At 39.2% G+C, this 22,460-nt stretch overlaps 1 protein-coding gene across 1 annotated transcript; it reads left to right on the top strand.

The window, feature by feature from the left end:
* Positions 1-5,705: 5,705 nt before the first annotated feature.
* On the top strand, positions 5,706-21,392 carry txlng (taxilin gamma). Its single transcript, XM_032561471.1, has 11 exons — positions 5,706-5,758; positions 7,106-7,214; positions 8,368-8,515; positions 9,673-9,764; positions 13,790-13,960; positions 14,455-14,649; positions 16,686-16,805; positions 18,185-18,259; positions 18,410-18,502; positions 20,492-20,587; positions 20,951-21,392. Exons 2-11 carry the CDS (start codon positions 7,122-7,124, stop codon positions 21,263-21,265), a joined length of 1,398 nt encoding a protein of 465 aa, XP_032417362.1. The 5' UTR covers positions 5,706-5,758; positions 7,106-7,121; the 3' UTR covers positions 21,266-21,392.
* Positions 21,393-22,460: the final 1,068 nt, after the last annotated feature.

The following is a 22,460-nucleotide window of genomic DNA, read 5'->3' as shown; positions in this document are numbered from 1 at the left end:
GTGGACTATCAACCTGGCCAATAAGCTATCGATATGTTGAAGTGGACTACTTTTAGCCAATTGGGTCCAGCTTCCAGCATACAAGCGCGCGCTGATTGGACGGCTGAGGAGAGACCGCCTATTTAATATTACTACTGTTTTTGATGGAATGTGTTCGAAGTTCTACAACGCACGCATTACATCCAGATTCAGATTTCAATCAATTAATTGTAAAAGCTGATGTGGGATTAAAGACATAAAACTCCCAGGTAACGTCAAAAATAATACTATTTAATCATATTTAATTTCCCCTTGTGATCAATGAAGTATTTTTAATAACAAGTCTATAATCTTAACAGTCAAAGCCAGAGAGATGTGCAGTATGATCCAGTGGTTCTAGTTCCATAAATGCTACACTTAGAAAGTTTTCTGGATATGAAGAGTGGAATCTGCTCAGATTATTGTTCCTTTAGCTCTAAAACTGATCCAGAGCAGGAACAGGAACAATCCTGACCTTCTCAGCTCCCTTTGCTGTCCTCTGAAGTCAAGTCAAATTTGTTTGTGTAACACATTTCTCCCCTACTTCACATCATGAAAAACATACATAATCGTCAATTATGACGTTCAGCTGAAGTTATGGCACCTCATTAGAACCATTTGTTCTAAGCATTTGTTCAATGTGGCATTGTGGCATTCCTGATGGCATTGTGATGTAGATCTGTGTATCATCTGCATAGTAACTAATCTTTTTTTCTTATTATAACCTGATTGGTAGGAGCATGTAAATATTACAAAGGAGGCGTTCCAGGATTGAACCTTGGCATAGCACCATGCAGCTGCTGAACACCACAGCTGATACTGTTGAAAAAATGCTGGATTGGGATGATCCTAGTCTCAGAAAAGATGGAGAAACTGCTCATTTTATTATTGGGTCAGGGTGTACCAGCTGTAATCTACAAAGCCTGTAAGGGGGCATGGAGAACAAAATAAAGCGATCCCTATTTGCTTTCTCAAGATCCTTGGAAATGCCTGAAAAACTGTGAGTTCCTTCTTTGGGTGAAAAGACGCGTTTATACAGTTTCTTCAATAGTAGTGGTGGTGGAGTCTAACCGGGAGACATGAAGGACAACTTACAATGTTTTCTTTGGTGTAGAGATGTTTCAGATGAGGATAGAATACACATGCAACGAAGCCACAGTTGGTTTCCGGTTGCAGCTTCAGATTTAGGAAATGGCTGAAGGGCGATTCCGCCTAATTTTTTACTCCCTACAGCATCTTTCGTCTACTCTTGTTATTAAATTACAACATCTATACTGCTGTAACATAGACTATTCTTCTCAACTAAAAACAAAATATTTAAAACCAAGTGTGGGCTTTGTGAAACCTATATTTGATTTGTTAAACTTCAAATAAGGGCAATTTCAGCACTTTTTGCATCTCTACCACATGAGAACTGAGCTCCACCTTCTCTAAAATGTACACTATTTTGGTGTTTTCCCACTTGTAGCTTTCTGTTTTCTCTTATATATTTTTTATTATCTTTAGTGTGTTCTTTTTATCTCTGGTACCTTCCTTAAAGGGTACATCCATGGGTACATCAGCAAGGCGTTACTTAGTCGGAGCACTTTTTTCAATAACGAGTAATCTAACGCGTTGCTATTTCAAATCCAGTAGCCGCAGACTACAGTTACTTATCGAAAACACTTTGCCTTACTGTGCGTTACTATTTTGTTTTGTAATTTGGTGAGTGACTGCCTTATGCGGCAGTGTCAGAAGCGACAGAAACATAAACAATGGACGGAAGAGGGAGATGCGCATTTTGTTGCTGGAAAAACAGGAACTATTTTGAGTTTCGCTCGCCAAGTCCGATTATTATAAGCAGCTTTTGGGCTTGTTTTTTTTTTTTTTTCTAAAGTCGCTTGCAGATTTAATGAGTCGCGGGTTGCGGTTTTTGGACTTGGAAATAAGCAGACATAAACGCCAGAATTTGTCTGACATCCAGTTAGTTTTAGTCAGACTCTCCCTGTCAAGTTAATATATTATCTATGAATTACGTCGAGCTTCACGTTGCGCTCCAAAAAACTGCAAACATCGAGACTAATATGAACAACGCAATAAACGTGACAACAGCCACGAATGAACGTGTCCCTAAAGTTGTGCAACTAAACGCCATTATAATTCTTAATATTAAGGTAAGTGTCACAAATCTGTGCAGCGGGACATCAGAGTTATGGAGCGGCAGGAGGAGCGCTGTGCGCTGCGCTCTGACACCAAACGCAGGGCCGTAACCAGAACTTGGACGCTGGGGCGGGGGGGGGGGGGGGGGGGGCTAAAGTCCTATTTATAGTTTTCCAGACAATACTGGAGCACACAAAAACATGCACAAACTACTAAAGATTTTTTTTGTACTGTTGTAACCATTAAACAATCTCCCCTCCAGTTCAACCATATAAGTGGAGACACATTGTTGTTGTTACCATTATAAAATAATTTGCAATTAAGTTTTGGCAAAGATCAATGTAATTTTCACAGGTGGCAGAGCGTTGTTGTTAGCCGCTGCTGAATGTAACTAAAAAAGTTACTTTTTTAGTTACTTTGATTTGGAAACTTAATTACTTTCCAAATCAGTAATCTAAGTTACTTTTTCAAGGAGTAATCAGTAATCTGATTAAAGTTACTTTTTCAAAGTAACTATGCCATCACTAGGTACATCAAGTGAGATAATGCCTCCAACAAGTTAATTTTCTGTTTTTTTTGGTTTAACCTTTTGCTCTGCTTTAACAATGAAAGTATTCCTACATAAGTGCTTCTTTTTCAGTGTCGTGCATCTACTTAAACCCCCAGTTGGTCGTGGTAGATGGCTGCTCACACTGAGCCAGCTTCTGTGGGAAATTTCCTCCAGGTAAAAGGAAGTGTTTCCTCTCTGTTGTCGCTACATGCTTATTGGGTTTGCTGCAAAGTTAAATACAAATGCAAATGATTGTCCGCTGTGGCTTTTTAGTGCATTTATAGCACCAATTCACAACAAATGTCATCTTGAGGTACTTTACAGGAATAATTTCAATTCAGCCATATATACATTCCAACTGATCCTATCACACAGTACAGTAAGAGCAATTAATTATTCAAAGTTGTTTAAAAAGTTTCTTTCTAAGGAAATTCAGCAGATTGCATCGAGTCATTCACTTATAAAAAAAGACCATTAGTGCAATATAAACATTTTTCAAAAGAAATCTGTTGTTTAAAAGTCCACTGGTCAGAAAAAAATAGGTATAAATAGGTGAGGAAAAGCAGGGTCTAAAATAATTAAACATGTTAGCGTAAAGAAAAAGGAAATGTTTGTAAATAATCCTTACTAAAATGAATAGTAAATATTTGTATTTTTAGGAAACAGTCTTTAACATTTTTGGATATAACGCAGGCATCCATAAATGCACTGGAAAACACAAAAGCACTAAGGGCTGAGGCAGTGGAACAAAGTTGCCAAATGGAGTAGAGGTAAGAGAATTAAAGTGACTGAGCATCCAAAAATAATCATGTATAGAAAACAGAAAAATAAGTCAAGTGCTCATAACTGAATGTCTTTTTTGTAGTGAGAGAAGGTATTTTCATGCAACTGAGCAGAAATAGAAACATGTTCAAATCTCTAAAATCAGTGTGATAGTATAATCTTGTCCACCTTTGAAGTGATGTTGTAGTTAGGAGCTGGAGTGTGACCCAAATGCATAAAAAGTGCTGAAATAGTCCTTTATTGATGTTTCACAAATCAGAAAAACGTTTCACAAATCACAAACATGGTTTTAAATATCCTGCTATTAGAGCAGAGTAATCTGGTCCAGATTTGAGGACTGCAGATGTGGTAGTTTTTTTTAAATTATTTTTTTAACAAGACTATTTGAAAGATGGTGAAGGTGGTGAAAAATTAGGTGGAATCGACCTTTAGTCATTTCCCTAATCGGAAGCTGCAATCGGAAACCAACTTCAGTTTCGTGAATTTTACAAACATTTCGCCGAGCGAGAAAGTTTCTCAGAATCTCGAGAAAGTAAAATCGCTTTTTCTTTCTCCGTGTCCCCTTTCATGTTCCGTAAGTAAGTAATCCAGGAAGAAAAGAAGAAAAATGAAAACCATTTAACGTTGTTTGCTACAATAAATACAACATTAGCGCCCTCTAATGGTAATCAAATAATCATTTTTCCACAGACTAGCACCAAAGACATTATTATGTTTCAGAGTTAGCCTACTTTATGTTTTATATGTCCTGTTCATTTACACTGGACTGTAAACATGTTACAAAAAAGCACTCACTTGGAGTCATGTGAGAAATCTTGGATTTTACATCATAAAGATGCATTATCTTTACAAACAGCTAAATCATCAACAAAGTTATGTTTCCATTGGTGCCCAGCTGTACCCTTATTGTTGTTTTAGACTTGAAAATAACACCTCTTACTGGCTGAGTGGCTACACCATTTTATTCTAGTAGTTATTTAAAATTCCCATTAATTTGGTCTATTGAATCAGCAGACACATTGTCTACTTTTAGGAAGATGTTTAAAACTTTTCTTGCCATGAAGTTTATCGTTAGACTGGGTTAGGTTACCCTGAGCTTTCTCTGTAGTTAGGCTGCAATAGGCTCCTGGAAGACAAACTGAACACTTCTCCTCTCTACACTATCATTCTACTCTCCAATGATGCATTGTCTACAGTTATTGATGGCAATAACTTGATGTTCTGTTGCTACAACTGGTCCACCTGACCCCATCTATGTGTTCAGTCATGTCTCTATCAGACTAAAAATTGAAGAGACTCTTGCAGCAGCTAACTGGGTATGTATTTTGTTATTGACTGTATATATATTACAGGCTCGAAATTTGTGTTAGCTGTTTCTCTTCTAAATGAAGATAAGAGAGTTACCACTGTCACTAGACACTACATTTTTACATAGAAAGTGTTGCTGGACGATTGTTCCAGTCTTTTATGTGTATCAATGACTGTGACTTAGCTCATTCCTGACATTCCACACCATGAGAGTCCTTGAGAGACTCTTGGTGGCCTGAGTGGCAAACAAGTATTTTTTAGGATCCCTTGGAGTTAGTCACTGTGGGATTGAAGACGCCGTCATACACCTGCTTCATCAAATTCAGAAACTGTCAGAAACTTAAGAAGGGAAATCTTGGATAGTTTGTGTTGCAATTTAACTGAATTTTTATGTATATTTAAAAAATATATTTTTAAGTATATTTTAATATATACTTACAAATTCAGGATAGTTTGCGTTGCAATTTAGCAGATTTCTTAAGTAGGCCTCATATTTACAGTTACTTTTTAAATATGCACTGTTTCATGTTGTTTTATTAAAGTTCTTGTTTTATTTGTATTTTGTGCTAGCCTTTAAATAAAAATATTTTATTATTTCTAAAAAAGATACAAGTCCTGTTTGGAGGGCACAGGTAAATGGTCGTTTTTGCCCTTGAAGAAGCTTACGATGCTGACGGATATAAAGAGTTTCACCTTCAAGTTAAAATATTACAATTTGAATTCAGATTGCTCTACTCTTTAATTTAACCATAGAGATGGATCGGCTAATATTTAAAAAAACACATACTAAGCTAAACAAGATTAAGATTAGAACAATAAACTACAAAGAAGATGTTTCGGTTTTTTGGAAACCCATCAGTGGTTATAGTTTGAGAGGTGATACCCGGATGTTGTATGCGTTAACTTCACACTAACTAGCTTCTGACGTCCTCCTTCGAGCAGTACAGTGAAAATATTCAGGTGAGTGCTTTTAGGACTGTTTATTGGAGTGTTTGGTATTGTGGCATGCAGACTTTACGCTACCCGAACGCACTGAACGAAGTTCTGCAAAGAGGTTTACAGCGCAGTGATTGTTTTCACTTGTTCAACATTTTGAAGTAAGTTCGCCAACAAGGCTAGCGTCAGTTAGCTTTAAGCTAACTATTAGCCCGCTAGCAGTAGCTACGTAACACCGTGTAACGTAAATGTTTTTAAGGTTTGGGGGTTTGATCTCGACAGCTGTACTCTTTGCTATTCTGTATAATATTTGAGAAGTTTCTGGGAAAGAGACACTTTGTGTTTCAGCGGGACTCCGTTCACACGGAGCAGAATGAAGCCATGTTGCTAAAACGAACCGGAACAGAGTGGGAACACATGCGTTCCTCTCAAGTCTGCCCTCAGAGGGTTCCAGAAACTTGTTTATCTGGAAAATCACGTTTGTCACTCAATCTGGTGTTTCTCGTCACCGTGTCATACGTGAAACGAAACGATGTGCCGTTTCAAATTTAGCTTAGGCTTAAATATTTTTATATAGTAATTACCAGCATTTTTCCAACTTTTTAAAGTTGTTAGAATATGTATTTGTTTTATTGTATATTTAAAAAATTATTTTCCGGTCTTTTTGGTTTCGTTTTCACACTGAAGGATCCAGTGAGGCTGGTGGTGATGTTAGGGTCAAGCTAAACACCTGCTAATTCTAACCACTCTGAATGAACGCAGCCAGCGACAACGAGTTGCTAGAGACTTCCTCTGGCGTCCAACTAGCTACAGCTGAATAAAAGAGTTTCTTGCAACCAGAATTCTGACCCTTCCAGTTGTGTACTGTTTTTATGTTCCCACAGATGCATCCAGGACCATTTATAGAATAGTGAACTTGCCCACAATGTATTCTTTTTTTATTCAACAGATGTTACCGTTGTCTTTTTTACACATTTCTAGTTTTTATTTTGTTGAGACTTGATCATTCGGTCTGAAGCTGTGTTGCTGCAGACACACTTAGACATTGGATCATCTTCTAAGTGTTAATTTATCATAGTCGATCAACCATTTAAGATCTTTGACTGGAAGAAGTTTTTATTTGAATTTTACATGGGCATGTTTTGATCCAAGACTCAAGCATGGTCCCTGCCATGAAGATCCAGCTTGGCCCAGTATCTGGCAGCTAGTTGCCTTCCCACACAGTCATGGCAAATTCACTCTTCTTTAATTTTCCACATTCACCTGGAGGACACAAATGGGGTTTAGGGTCACACAGTGTGGCAAAATGTTTACTATACAGTTCACTATAGTGAGTCTAAATTCTAACCATTCTTTTGTATATATTTCTAGGGTTGGATCAAAACCGATGGAGACGCCAGGAGTTTGCAAGATTGAGCTGCCCAACAGAAGAATAGTGAGCGGCAGTGAATCCCCAACTCATCTGGATAGTCCATGTCAGGTACATGACAATGTGACCATTCTTATGTGCTGGCTGTGCTCAGGTTTAATTTCCTAGATTATTTTGCACCTTTTAAATTAATATTTACAAACGGTTTTCGAAGATCACTGACTTCATTTTCTATAGATATATTTATCACAAAAATGGAAAAATGCTCAGAGTTTTAGGTAAAAATGTAATTTGTGATAGTAGGATCTGTCAGAAAGTAAATTTTATAAGTGATCAAGATTTTCAGTTTCCAGTTAGGATGTTTTCAGCATGTCCTGTTGTTATGGGCTACTCATACTACAAGATCAGCATTGTTTTAGGAAGAGGCTTAGTTGCTGGTTAGAGAGTAGACAAGAGAGCTACTTGCATCAAGTTATGGTTAGGACAGTGGCTTCCAAAATGTTTTCTGCTGGGTTCCCCTTTGGTTAATAAGAACATTTCTGTGACAGCTGAGTAACATGTAGCATCAGATACCGATATGTTGCAGGTTGCACTGGAGCAGGTGTGCCCAACCAGTCTATCTGGTCTGTAGGGTTCAGGAGACAAACTGAACGCCACCAGCTGAGACAAGCTTGTTTCTCTGGTTTTGACATATCAAAAATATACACTAAGCTCCAAAAAGTTTAAACCTTTATTAAAGACAAAAAAACCCTCAACAAAACATGTTCAAATTGTTGAATCAATAAAATAATAATAATCACAGTAATTATTACTTTATTATGGTGCTGTTTGGTTAACAAAAATCAAAGGCGACCCACAGATGAACTCACTGACAGATCACTGAATCACTGTTGAAGTTAGCTAATCAACCACTGCTGTGTTCAAGTGACAACTTATTAATAACAAAAAATAACATCAAGCCTGAAAACATAATATCTTAGGGGACTGATTATTCTGTTAACATCTGTCAGTCGTCCTATGTAGACCGGGTCCTTTGAAGGATGCAGACCCTGAATTCAGACACGGCTACTGTGTCCCTCACTTTGGGAATCACTGTGCTGAAGCAACAAAGTTAAAGTTTACTCCTGCAGCATAACTTTTGAAATGCAACTGAAGATTTAAGCCCTGACCTTTTCTGGAGTTTTTAATGAAATCTCCAGCTCACAGTGCTGTTTAATGAGAGATTAGAGCTGATGTGTTGTCATAATCTTGTGTGTGTTTATAGGAGGAGGTTCCAGGGTTTCATTTAGGTCTGTGCGGGCCTGAGGAAGAGAGAGGGGAAACCCCGGGCAGAGAGGACAGTCCCAGTGACCTGGGGGAGGCGGAGCTTGATCCTGGAGGAGACTCCAAGGCTGGAGACGACAAGGCTTTTGGTAGGAAAGCTTGCTCATCTCCATTTCCTTTATCAGTTTCCTCTCAACAATGCTGAGTTTTCATAATGTTTTGGCGTTTTTTTTAAAAGTTAAAATATGGTTTGGTTATTTTGATGGAACAAAATGTGAGCAAAGGTTAAATGTTTGATCACACTCAGGACACTTGGCCTGCTTTGTTTATGTGATATGTAGGTGGAGTCATAATATATTTTGATGGTGGGGGTCAAAGATCAATTCAGTCCACATTAGTCTTAGTAGAACAGCAACCCCCCCCTCAATTCTGCTTTATGTTCTTGGTGCAATTCCTGTCAGCCTGAACAGTCTGATAGCCCTTGATGGAGACATTGGCATTAGGAATGTCCGAGTTCAGCCATGTCTCCGTAAAACACAATAAGCTACATTCCTGGTACTCCCTCTGGCCAGTGCTGTCAATTCATCAATTCTTGTTAGCCATCGATCTAATGTTGCCCATGGTAACGGAGGGGAAACAGGTTGTTGCTCCTCTTCTCCATAAGCCTCTGTTGTTTCTTGCTTGTTGCTCTCCTCAGCTGTTTGTTTCCTTCTTTGCAACCCCGATGTGTCCTTCTCCAGATCTGAACACCATGCTGGCTTCAGCTGGTCCCTGGTGTAAACAATGTGGCCAAGTTGTTGTACTTGGCAGAGTAAAAAATTTGTCTCTGCAGCAAAGAAAAAAGATTTAGACTCTCTTAGTCAACATTGTTAAAGATAAGCTTCTAGTAAAGTGCAAAAAGCAATTCATGTTGTAAATAAATAAATAGAAAACATGAAAAGGAGAGAGGAGTAACTGCAACAGCCTGCATACTAGTAATGGTTTGGTAAGCTACATTTAGGTCTGCTGATGTTTGAAGCAGCTGTTTTATATAAAATTGACTAAAAATTATTTCTGTTTGATCTTTGGCTTCAAAACAGTTTAAATATATCATTAATCACAGTTTTGTTCCTTTTTACTAGTTTCCTTCTAATATCCATTCTCTTAATTTTTGCAAAATTTTCTCTGTATGTTAAATAATTTGCCAAGATGGCCTAAATCTAAAAGTAATGTGTTGAGTTCTTGTACTGGAGCTTTTAGTGTTGTGATCTGTTTATTAAACTATTTTTAATGTGTTTCTTTGGCTGTCTTGTCATTTTCCCTGCAGGAAAGGAGGTTGTACTGCTGATGCAGGCGCTGAATTCTCTTGCCACGCCTGAAGAGAAACTGGCAGCACTGTGCAAAAAATATGCAGATCTGGTAGGAATGTTGGAATGTTGAATGTCTTTTTATGTAGGGTTACATAAGACACTAGACCACTAGACCGCCTCTAACCGGTAGAGTTTTTTCTTATTTTTTAAACTGGCTATTTGTTTGCAACTTTTTTGACAGTATTACATAAATCCAAACAATTGCAAATTCAAAAAAATTAAATGCCAGAATGTAATTGTATGTATATGTATTGCAAAATAATTGGCTGATTTGAGTCTTTATCTTTGTTTATAAGGAAGAGTATGGAAGAGGCTTAGGGCCACAGGGAAAAAAAACAAACAGTTCTGACATTAATCTCAGAATTCTGAGAAAAAAGTCAATTCTGAGATTAAAATCAGAATTCAGTTTTGCTTTTGTATGTGGGTATTCTCTCAATAGTTAGAGCTTATTTTCTCTACACCTGTGAGAACTGTGAATAGTATTGTCTTTTATATTGAATAACTGATTTGTAACACAGGACCTAAAAGAATGCTTTGAAAGTTGGGTCATTTTAATCACCATGATCAAATTAACAATAAAATGTTTAATCTTTGCAAGTCTATAGCCTTATATCTTGCCTCCAATATGTATTTTGCTGTAAATTCAATATTTTCATGTGCCTTGTTTTGCAGTGATTAAATAAGACTGATCTGCTAATTTAATTGAGAAAAATATTTCATTTTACAGGATAATATTTAACCACAAGGTAAAGTATTCAGAGATATGAAAATGATGGAAACAGAATTCAAGGAACTGCCACAAATGAACTCAGTCACATGACAAAAAGCTATTTATTTGTCTTTTCAAACATTAATTAAAAATAGTTAAAGCAAAAGTTAATTCTGACTTTAATCTCAGAATTTTGACTTTTTTCTAAGAATTCTGAGATTAAAGTCAAAACTGTTTTATTTTTTTCCCAGTGGCCCTAATCCTCTTCCATATTGGTTAGGCCAGAAATTAATTTTTAATAATTTATTTGAGTCCATCAGTACCACGTTTTGCCCACAATAGTGAGGAACAGAGGGTATAATTGAAAATCTCACTACCTGGTGTAAAACCAAACTGCATATTTACTGGTGGAAAAGCGCCTTTAAGGTTGCAGAACATGTCTAGGAGGATCAGCCCGACATGTTGAGCCATGATCAGGGTTGCCCCCAGAAAACTTGCTAAGCCTGGTGGTCGGGGTGGCAAGGTGATCCACCGGCGGTCCACCGTGTTTTTGTATTAAAGATGTTAAGTTTATACAGGTAAGCAGATAGACGGAAGACGGTGGGTGGCTGAGTAATTGATGCTTGTAATGTACTGTAAGTGTAGCTTTACGAACAAACCGCACAATAAATGTCATATTATCCCGGTTTCAACAAATGGGTGACAGAGCGCATCGTGGCGGTAGATAGCTGGTAAATGTGTTTTTGTGTGTGACAAAAGAAGGTGTCAAATCCCGTCGCTAACATACAGTAAACACAAAAGCTATAAATGGGCAAGGAGAGAGTTAATCTATTAAATTGACTGAAGATGAATACATAAACTAAAAGCTGGAGCACAGACATTTTTATAAGCGTATTTGTGAGCCTGCCTCTTTATTATTAACTTGAATATAATTTCAGATTATTTTACACCTTCAGGTTAACCTAAAAAGTGAGATATTATTGTTACAGGTTAATTTTCTAAACTATAGAAAAGTAACTGTTACAAGTTAATTTAACATTTGAAATGTTAAATTAGACTGATGTTGATATCCAATAGTAACATTGGTGTTATGCTAGATTTACCAATATTTTATTTTATTAATTTTTTCATCCAATTACTCGTAAAAATAATTGATAGATTACTCGATTACTGAAATATTCGTTTACAATAGCCCTATGTTAAGTAGACATTAAATGTAAAAATATTACTGGGTAATTGTATTCTATGGGAAAAGGTCACCAATGAAACACTATTTAAATCCACAACTAGTCTTAAAAACATCAAATCAAAAAATACAATTAAAATTAATATCAATTATTTGCACTTCTGTTTAATCCAAATTAAGTCAGTGGCTCCGTAACGCCCCCAGGGATTCAGGGGCCCCATAAATGTTTATATTTTAACACAGACCGCAGATAAATAAAATTTAAATTGTTAAACATTTAAATGTAAGATTTTTAAGGAGCTGGCAAGTTTACTTTGTAAAAGTTCAAAGAACAACATTCATAGTTACATTGTTTTGTTGCCATAACTACAATCTGATGCTAAGAGTTTAATCTTTGAGTTTAAGCTATGTTTGTTCACAAATACAAATTGGTAAACTGTAATTATAACTCATTGTGTTTAGGTTGGCTAATTAAACTACTCCCCCTCCCAGATTTCACTAAATCTAACAAAGAAGCTGTTAAAGGTGCTGATGTTTTTAGCAGCAAGTGGGGCCTATAAGTCAAATTCTGCTCAAGTCCTCATACAGCCTTGGACCGGTAATGCATGATGAGTTAAATCCACTGCACTGCGTTCAGAAATGCACAACAAAGCAGCAGATTTAATTTAATGCTGCTAATGTGGCTTTGGTAACTCTTCCATTTCGTGTCTGATGAAGGTTTAATAATCGCCACAGAGACTGTTTTGATTGCTCGCGTTTATGAGACGAGTTTTACAGATCTTTGTGCGGCCGCACGCATTAGCTCTGGCTGACTAAGTGGACAAAGCATTTGCATTGATATGGTTTGACGCATCTTGTAACCGGAAAAATAATACTAAAGATAATAATATAATATAAAACCAGCATGATGGGTGACTACAAGGCGAGTGTGAAAGTGTGTTGAGATGTAAATGCCGCACATAAGTCTGTTATGTGCGGCTCTGGTGAGAATGGTGAGATAAATCATTCTCACCACTCCCTCAATCCGCACCCCTGAAAGCGCGACTACAAGTTATTCCTGCGGTTCACGTAGACCTGCCCAACCAGCGCTAACGCGGTGGGGTTTAAACCCTTACCATGATATAAAGTTCTCCAAAGAAACATAATTCCTCACAGGGGGTCGATGTAAATATCCATACCGGTCAGCCTGTCCAGTTTGAGTGAAAGGAGGCTTGCGCGATCCGTTCTGAGGTAAACTTCAGTGATCGAGCAGCGTCAACGCACAGAGGCGCCAGCAGTGTGATTGGTCCGCTCTCCCTGCTTTGTTACCATTTAAATTAATGGACTATAAACTTATCTTTAAGGAATAAATCTGATCTGCCAGTGAAACGCTCAGAGTAACTAAAAAAAAAAAATCCTAAAAACAAAAACCATCAACGCTTAGCCTGACGGGGATGGGGGGCTTGTAAAGCATGGCGGGCCGCCAGGCTTGTGATACACTGCTGGAAACCCTGCATGATATGTTTGTGGGGCCAGCCAGCTGCAGGATTAAGGTGGAAGTAGTTTGATCTGCTTTAATATTTGTCATTAAATTACATTAAGTGCAGAGAATGAACACATCCTTGAGCTTAAGGTCTCAGGAATGCTGTTGATGTGTTCTTTCCTTTAGAACAGGGAACCTTCTGAGCCACATGTTCTGTGTTGTGATGCCAACTTTATTTTTGAAAGCACAAAATCATTGAATGACTATGTGAGAGAGACTGACATTAGTTTTCTAAAGCTTGATTTGGGACCATGTTCACACACAGACCAGCACCGTGACTGAACACCCGATGCAGTTTTCTGACCAATTAACAATCTTGAAGAATCCTCCTGACCTGCCAATACTTTTTTTTTTTGTCTGCCTGAAGAAAAACAAACAAAACGTGTAGACATTATATGCATATTTGCAGGTCATGCTGGGTGTATTAGTCAAACCTCTCATGGCAGAGTAAAAGAGGACAGGTTGATTTTTTTTTAAACCTTTTCTGAGGTAGATAAGATCGGTGGATAAGATCAACCTCACATTTAGGTATAGACAAATCACTGATCTCCTAAAATTAAGGAAATCAGGGCTGATTTATTGGTGCATCCCTACAAGATTGTGTAGCTTTTATTTACCTTTTATTTTCATGTGTTTGTGGCTTTGTGGTTGGTTCAGCTGGAGGAGAGCCGCTGCATGCAGAAACAGCTGAAAGCCCTGCAGAAGAAGCAGTCTCAGATTGTCAAGGAGAAGATCCACCTGCAGGGAGAACACAGCAAAGCCATCCTGGCCCGCAGCAAGCTGGAGAGTCTCTGCAGAGAACTCCAGAGACACAACAAGACACTGAAGGTAATGGCTCTGTTCACAAGCATTAGGCTCCTTAAAGTCCACAAAACTTTGCATATATTCCATTTCATTGTGCATGTTTTAATTTACAAAGCCCTTTATACAGCTAAGATGTTTTCTATTTTAAATTTATTTCTAACAGATTTGACCGTTGATCTTCAGTGATGCTAAGCAACACAATGCCCCCAGGTAGTGGAGAGGCAGTTCATAGGTTGGTCAGAGAGAATTTTTCTAGCATGCTCTGAAGCAAACCAGGACTCCCCATCAGAAACTGGGCCACAAACGTGTCTTTAAGACAACCACTGCCTTGCTGAAGCAACTCTACTCTGATAAAATGTCAAGTAGTCAGTTTACAGTTTGTATAACAAAGTGTTATATCTTCAGGTTAGGCCCATGAGAAGATGAAACTAAACATTTACATAACTGTGAGGGGTGCACTTACTTTTGTGAGCTACTGTAATAATGTTGAAGCAGATTGGCTCTGTGTTCACTGCCAGGAGGAGAATGGCCAGCGGTCCAGAGAGTATGAGGAGCAGCGGAAGGAGGCCATGCTGCACTTCCAGATGACTCTAGGTGACATTGAGGTGCAGATGGAGCAGCACAGCTCCCACAACGCCAAGCTGAGGCAGGAGAACATGGAGCTGGCTGACAAGCTCAAGAAGCTCATTGAGCAGTACGAGCTCAGAGAGGAGGTCAGAACCAAATGTAGCAGTCATGTTGCAGTTTCACTCAGCACCATGGGCAACTTCGGGTTGCTGTGAGTCAGGTTCTAAAAGTGGTTTCTACTGTAACAGCTTCCCATCTTCTGGTTTATGCTTCCAGTCTGCTTCACATGAACATTTAATTTGCCAAGTCACACTTAACCTTCCTCCTGCCACCAGGTCAGTTCAAACTAGAAATTGACCGGCAGAAATTATTTTGACATCAGACTAACAGATCTCAGATACGTGCTGACTAATGTCAGTCTCTTTTTGTTCGTTTAGTTTTTTGGGGGTGTGAGGAAGGGTGATTCTTGAAGCCAATATTGCTTTTTCTACCTCTGTTTACACGATAAAAACACAATGTAACAAATGTTATTGACAAATGTCAATTTAAAACTGCGGAAGGGTTTTAAGTTCTCCAGAGCATTGCATTGTAACAAGAAATTGTAAAGGAGAAAATAAATTAATGCATGGTTCACAAAGGTGACAGTACATAAAAAAACTACACACAAATTCTTCAAAGAATTGTCGCAGTAAATAAAAATATTGCATTAAATACTGAATATGAACAGAGAAAAAAATATTGAAAAGAAAACTTAAGATTGAGGAAAATGAAAATTAAAGAATAGTTATGATGTTACAAATTAATTAATAGTTATGATATTTGCATTAATTCTGTTAAAAATTCTAAACAAATATTACTTTGTCACATTGTGTAATCAAAGAAGTTTGGAAAGTTCTTTTTTTTGGTTGCAATATTTGCCACATTAATTACGTTACCAAGTCACTTGTTTATTTTTATAATTATTGTAAATTTTGGTAGGATCAGCCCTCCATACAGCTAGGCTTCGCATCACACTTCATCTGTATATCTTCAGTTTAACTTTCACATCTCTGTGATTCTGTGCATGAATGGGTGAATGACTGAATGTAGCTCAAGAGTCCCCAGACAAGTCCAACACTGTATAAAGCAGGTCATTTACCATTTCTTGGTGAATCTGCCACCCTTTTTCTGTTTTCCGCTGGTAAATGAGAAACATCTGCGCCACGGAGCGAAGTTGATATTGAGTACCATCAACTAGTTTTTCCCAAATGCATCTGCAGATTTGATCTCTGGTATGTAAACCATGGATATATTCTGAGCCAGTAAAGTTGCCACCAATGACACTATGGGGAAACAAAGATTTGGGTCGTTTCTGGCATCAGCTTTGCCAGCCGCGCTGTTTATCGTTTATCGAACTCGGAACATTTTAAGATTGTCATAAGGGGAAAATCAAGGCAAAAAATTTAAAATTGTGCCATGTGAACTAGGCTTTAGCGGACACACCAACATGCAGAAACCTCGTTGGACGGTTCACACCCCCTCGCCCCGGGCTGCAGTAAAATTGTCAAGTATTCACCGGTCCGCAGTGATAAAAAGATTGGGGACCACTGATCTATACCACGTGAATAGCTAACATCTTCCCTATTTCGACTTTTCAGGATTCAGCCAATCAGTGCCATGGGAAATGAATGGCCCTCTCGGATTAGCCAATGATACAATGTCATGTAGCATTGGTCCTTCGTGTTTCAGTTTATCAAGCTGCATTTTCTTTGGAATATTGTATATTGTATATACAATATATACAATATACAATATTGTATATTGTATATACAATATATACAATATACAATATTGTATATACAATGTATATATAATGTAATTATAGTGTATAGAAGATGAATAATAGTTCACATTTATCCAACATTGACTGCGACATCTTTCATATGTGATCAGAGAACCGTTGATGACTTTTTATAGGACAGATAATATAAAGTTATAAACTGTAGTGCGAAAATATCGTCAGCTACTCCGATTATGATCCTTCCATAAATGGTGTGCTCTGCAGCCTGTTCCAGTACTTGCGACTGGAGTGGAACCTGTCACAGCTAGGAAGGTTTTCTAATTTTATGGATACAATTAATGAAAATGAAGACGTTTGTGTTTCTTTGTTCATCTTGCATTCTGACATTGTTTTCTTCTGCAGCACATAGACAAGGTATTCAAACACAAGGAACTGCAGCAGCAGCTAATGGATGCCAAGCTGCAAAGAATCACTGAGATGATGAAAGAAGTGGAGGAGAAGCAGCAGCGGGAGAGAGAGTTTGTAAGATAATTTCTTCTTTTTAACTATCTGTCTGATATGTGTGTGGTCATTAGAACACCTTGGCAGATTATTCATCAGAATATTGTGGCCAAAACGCACCATATCTGTTTTTGCATCCGATCCAACTGAGAATTGGGCTGGAAGATGTAAGCAGTAAATAGAACACATTGTAGTCAACGGGGCCTAGCTGACAGCTAGTGATTCTTGTGACTCTGACCAAGTTGGACCTCCAGTCAATACGTGAACAACCTGGGGTCAGAGCTACACAACACATACAGTATAAGGTGTTTTTCCACTGACAAGTCGTGCTCTAATCGGTTAATGTGTGGCTCAGTTTTACCTCAGGTAGTGAGCTTTTCAACGGTCAACTGTCACTCAAATGGTTTTGGTGTCTCGATTGGTCCTGCTAGTTTTACCCCTGAGGTAGGTATGAAAATCTGGGAACAGCCAGGTAAAGCCGGGGCAGATCTGGAAAATTAATCTGGCCAAGGCGGTGCGGACTGTGCCTTTAAACTAGAATGTCAGTTAGATGCGTTGGCCTAATAAAGTACACCTGCTTTGGTGGAAAATATAAACTACAATCTTCTACACACAAAAAGAGTAGAGTTCTTACTCTTTCTAGGACCCAAGAAGTACAGGAAGATGAAAGGAGATAGCAGCTCTGAGCTTCTTGCTAGACCAGCTTGCATTCATGCTGCCAGGACTTCTGGTACTAACTCTCATGAATCCCTCTTTGAATACTTGATCTCAGTCCGATGGTACTGACTCAAGTCGGCGCTGGCATGTCAAAAAAAAAAAAGGGATTAAAGCTTTAACAATCGGATGCGAGCGTTGTGCTTTGGCCTTTAGAATAATGGTTCTGATGTTTAATACTAATGAGTTTTACACAGTTTTCTTTTTTTAAGTACACTCTAAAAAGCTGTGTGACACAAATGAGTTTCAGTTCTAGTCCCCCTCAGGCTGCTAACTCACACTCAAACAGGCAGTATTATGTATTTTCCAGGCGCATTGTGCCATTTTATATCACAATCAAGTAACTGTTTCCTTCAGTTGTTATAAATATGCTATATATATCAAATACAACGGCCAATAGTCCAATCCAAGCAGTTATGTGCTTGGATTGGACTATTGACCACTCTGGGTTAGTAATCCCCCCTCTACACCAGGATGAGATGGCTCTCTGCTGCTACTTTCTTCCTTCTCCATGGTGGCTCTTCATTCTGAACACTGGGGAGGTTGAAGAACTCTGTGAACTTTGTAGCAGCGTCAGCCGTGTAGAATGGAACATAAGCACTTAAACTTTTAGCAAGACTACAGAGGGAAAATTAAGTGTTGAAGCTTAGTTCAGGGTTAAACACCTGTCTGTGTTGGTGTTTCAGCTGCTGAAGGACGCCACAGAGTCCAGGCGCAAATGTGAGCTGATGAAAGAGCAAGAATCTCAGTTGAAACAACAGGTGAGCTGGTCCAATCAGGATGGATGCTTCTGCATGGTTTTTTTTATCTCATCTGCCTTTGACTGTATAGCACAATGCAACACAATGTGCTGTAATAAGTAAATATAGTGTTGTACACATGAGCTCTGGTATAATGTTCTCTCCTCTCAGCTCTCCCTGTACATGGACAAGTTTGAAGAGTTTCAAAGCACTTTGGCGAAAAGTAATGAAGTCTTCACCACCTTCAGACAAGAAATGGAGAAGGTGAGCTATGGATCTTCACCTCTTTGTGTCTTAAATGTTAGACAGCAGCAGCTACGACTTTGACATCATTTAACCAGAGAAGAACATTCTGTCTCACAGCTGTGACCTGTCTAAAAAGTTCACAGCAAAATTGAAACCCATTCAGAGAAGTTCCATCAAATCTCAGATGGAACCAGAAATTCGAGTTCAAAAAGTAAATCAGACTCAAATTAGACTTGTGTCCTGAAGACTTGATGCTTGACTTGGAAAGATCATGACGTCCTCCCTGAGAGCTCCCATCTCTGCCTGGAGATTCCTGCTAGGAGTTGCAGCTTCAGAATGATTCATGCACTGCTTAGAGCCACTCCGAGCACCAAGACAACATAAATTTTGATCTTATTGAGGAGGTGTGGAGGAGAAGGAGTTGCGTGCACGGAGATCAGAAAAACTCATTCCATAAAACTCGGGCAACCAAAACAGTTTCTGTGGCTCGCATTAAACACTCAATAGAAACGAAATGGAAGAGCTACTAAAGCCACATAAATTAAATCTCGTTTGTCCCTTTGTAAGCAACTCAAGTCTATTTTTCTTTAATTGTGCTTCCAAATCACAAATGGCCCTAAATGTTATTAATGTACATAGCACTTGGTAGTAAAGAACAACTTTTTTATTATTATTATTTCCATGTGTTTGACATCATTGGTAAGCTTAGACTCCATACTTTCAGAATCTGTAAATAAATCAAAATACCCAAGAAGACCTGTTCATGGCTTAGTTGTGGCCTGTCACATTTACCAAACAGCACCACTCTTCTCATTATGATGAACAAAGAAAACGTTGGTTATGTATTGTAACCTCAGATTCTATGAGTATAGGCGCAGCCCTTTAAGGCTATCGCTAGTGGATTTATCCCTCGCGCTCAGCGCAGCACTGAAAAAAAGCTTATTCCATGCCCACCTACTGGGTGGGCCCCTCCCTGGTCTCTATAAATAACAGTCAGACCGGACAAACGACTCCCTAACAGCGTTTTTCTTCAGCTATTCAGGAACCATTGAGGCCCACAGTTTAAAGGGCTGCTTCTATACTCATAGAATCTGGGGTTACAATTCGTAACCAACGTTCTATTTTGTATAGGCTTCGCCCTTTAAGGCTATCGCTAGTGGGTTCTGCTCCGGAGATGGTAGAAGCGTCTCCACGATCCCCTTGAAAGGGGGAGGCCTGCCTCCAAACTGCAGCGTGTAACCCCTGCTGATTAGCCGATCCATCCACCTGTCCAGGGAACATGCGCCGCCACTCTGAATAATGTTCTGAAAGCGGGCGTGCATTCATGTGAGGTGCTTGTGGTTCGCATGAACTCCAGCCAAGCCTTAAAGGGCGAAGCCTATACGAAATAGAACATCAATACGTAAGTTAAGAGACTAATATTAGCATTTCAGGTTTCCTCATATGTTCAGATGTGTTATCGTGATTTCAGGTTAGGTGGTCCCTGACTGTTATAAGAGTTAAGTGGTCCTCACCCTGAAAAAGTTTGAGAAACACTGGGCTAAAGTGTTTGTGAATAACTTTTATCTTGCTGAGGGAAAATTCGGAGAATAATCTTGTCAGAATTTGAGAAATTTTAACAATTTTCCTATATTAGGATTTACTTTTAGTCTGAGGAAGCTTCGAGACTGAGAGTTAGAGGAAGCTGCCAAGTTTTATTTTGGAGGAGGAGCTTGGTTATCAGCCTGTAGCTTTGGTAAGATTATTATGGGATGTTGGTGTCTCACAACAGTCTAGTCATTGAAGGAGTTTGAATCCCTTCAGAGCAATATAAACCTACCAACATTTTCTCTAAGCTAGAAGCAACATTTCAAGGAAACTGCTAGCCAAAAATATCAAAATATTCCATTCATAGCAGTTTCACACTAATTTCAATCTGAATAAATATTTATAGTACAATGAGACATAAGTTCTAAGTAGATCGGTAAGATACCACCAGCCCCATGATTGGTGTGGATTTACTTCCAGATGACAAAGAAGATCAAGAAGCTGGAAAAGGAGACAACGCAGTGGAGGACCAAGTGGGAGAGTAACAACCAGGCGCTGCTGCAGATGGCCGAGGAGGTGAGCCCCTTACCCACAAACTCTTTAAACTAGGGCTGACAACGTTAACGCATGACATTAATTTGAACATTTTAGCACACTAATATTACATGATACAGACTACTGAAACTATCTATTTCAGTAATCTGTATCATGATTACTGAAATAATCTCTTGTGGAGGGCCAATTATAGCTTTCTTGCATCGCTAGGCTACAAGAAAAATAGCATTGCAGAAGGAGGGGTTTTACCAAGAGTATCATTTCTGTGAGAAAAACTGTGCATATTTATAGTTGGATAGGTTATGGGAATTTTTAAATTTTTTTTAATCAACTGATAGTACTGCTCTACACAGTCGCTGTGTCTGGAACGCTCCTCTGTTGCAGAAAACGCTGCGCGATGGGCACTTCAAGGCTCTGCAGGGGAAGCTGGAGCTGCTGGAGCGCCTGTGCAGAGCTCTGCAGAAGGAGAGGAACGACCTGAGCAACCAGCTGAGCCTCCTTCAGGAGCAGAGGGACAAGGGACCGGTGCCACCTGGCTCCGATCAGCACGAGGCCTTGGCCATGGAGGACGAGGAAGATGAAGATTCTGAAGATTTGGCGCACGATGAAGAGCTGGAGGCGGGTGAGGAACCCCCGCAGCATGCTGCTGATAAAACCACTACTACTGCAGCAACAACACCGACCAGGCTGCTGGACTGAAGCTGCTATGGGGCAGTCTGAAACATTACCATTACTAAAGATTTACCCTTTCACAATTGTAAACTATATCTTTTTGATCTTTCTGTGTTTTTACACTTTGCTCAATAAAATTATTGTATGAAGAATTGCCACATTTCTAAGGCGCTGTGCAGTGAGCTGTGAGCAAAGCCCTTTCCTCCACCAGTCAGGCTGAGTTGGGCCTGGAGCATATCATTCCAGCAGACTGCAGTACGGGGTGGGGGGTGACTGCCTTTCTGTTTAATCACAACATATTTTCCTCAAAGCTTCTGCTCCCTGAAAATATGACTAGCAGATAAGGGCCACTAGATGTTTGAAGAGCATCAAATAGTTGAGCTATTTTTCTAAGTCACATTCTCATTTGTATTTTTCAAGGAAAGTTCCTTTAAAATCCATCATATGGAGTTCTAACAGGTGTTTAGGGTTTCTTTTGGTTCCAACCAGTCAGTTGTAGTTGGTGTGAATGTCTCATGATGTGGTCTGTCTGCTTTAGTCTTCCTGGCTTTAACCTGGCCACCTGCTGTCTGCTGCCCCCAGTGGATCATTTAGGAACCATCCATCCATTTTCTGTTCACCCTTGTCCCTAATGGGGTCGGGAGGGTTGCCGGTGCCTATCTCCAGCTACGTTCCGGGCGAGAGGCAGGGTTCACCCTGGACAGGTCGCCAGTCTGTCGCAGCATTTAGGAACCATCTCCAGTGAAACTCAGGGTCATCCTATCCTAAGTTTTTCTCCCGGCTAGATAACCAGTATTATTGTGACCATCTCTGTCTGTCTGTCTTCATCAAGCTTGGCCTTTAAAGAACTCCCAGGAAGCCTGAATAAACAGCACTGCTGTCATTCAGGCAGATATTTCCACATTTTACAAGATAAATTTTGAAATATCTGAGACCAAAGTGAGATGATGTGAAGGGTTCCTCTCCCACCTGATCCTGCAGATTCTTTAGAGCGCATAGAGGCCAGTTTTAACAGGTCATTGGTGTGAATTATGTTTGAAACGTTGACATCCAACCATGTCAGATTTGATCTTGGAAGAGAAGATGGGATTTGCTTTTTTGGAGAGTTTGAATACAGCTGCACTGTTGGGAACAATTAAGGGCTCTGATGGGGGTGTGGCCTCTTCAGTGAGTTTACACCTTAAGTGAATGTAGGAAGTAGCAGCAGGTGCCAGCTTGACTG

Source organism: Xiphophorus hellerii, chromosome 4 (assembly GCF_003331165.1).
Source record: "Xiphophorus hellerii strain 12219 chromosome 4, Xiphophorus_hellerii-4.1, whole genome shotgun sequence".
Taxonomy (NCBI): domain Eukaryota; kingdom Metazoa; phylum Chordata; class Actinopteri; order Cyprinodontiformes; family Poeciliidae; genus Xiphophorus; species Xiphophorus hellerii.
The sequence above is the reverse complement of the archived record's forward strand: the minus strand, read 5'-3'. Positions and strand labels throughout refer to the sequence as shown.

Bases quoted from the DNA above. Each gene is read 5' to 3' on its own strand.
- txlng (XM_032561471.1), top strand. From the start codon at position 7,122: ATGGAGACGCCAGGAGTTTGCAAGATTGAGCTGCCCAACAGAAGAATA. The intron at 8,516-9,672 runs GTAGGAAAGCTT...TTTTCCCTGCAG, and splicing joins TGGAGACGACAAGGCTTTTG to GAAAGGAGGTTGTACTGCTG. The intron at 18,503-20,491 runs GTGAGCTATGGA...ATTTACTTCCAG, and splicing joins TCAGACAAGAAATGGAGAAG to ATGACAAAGAAGATCAAGAA.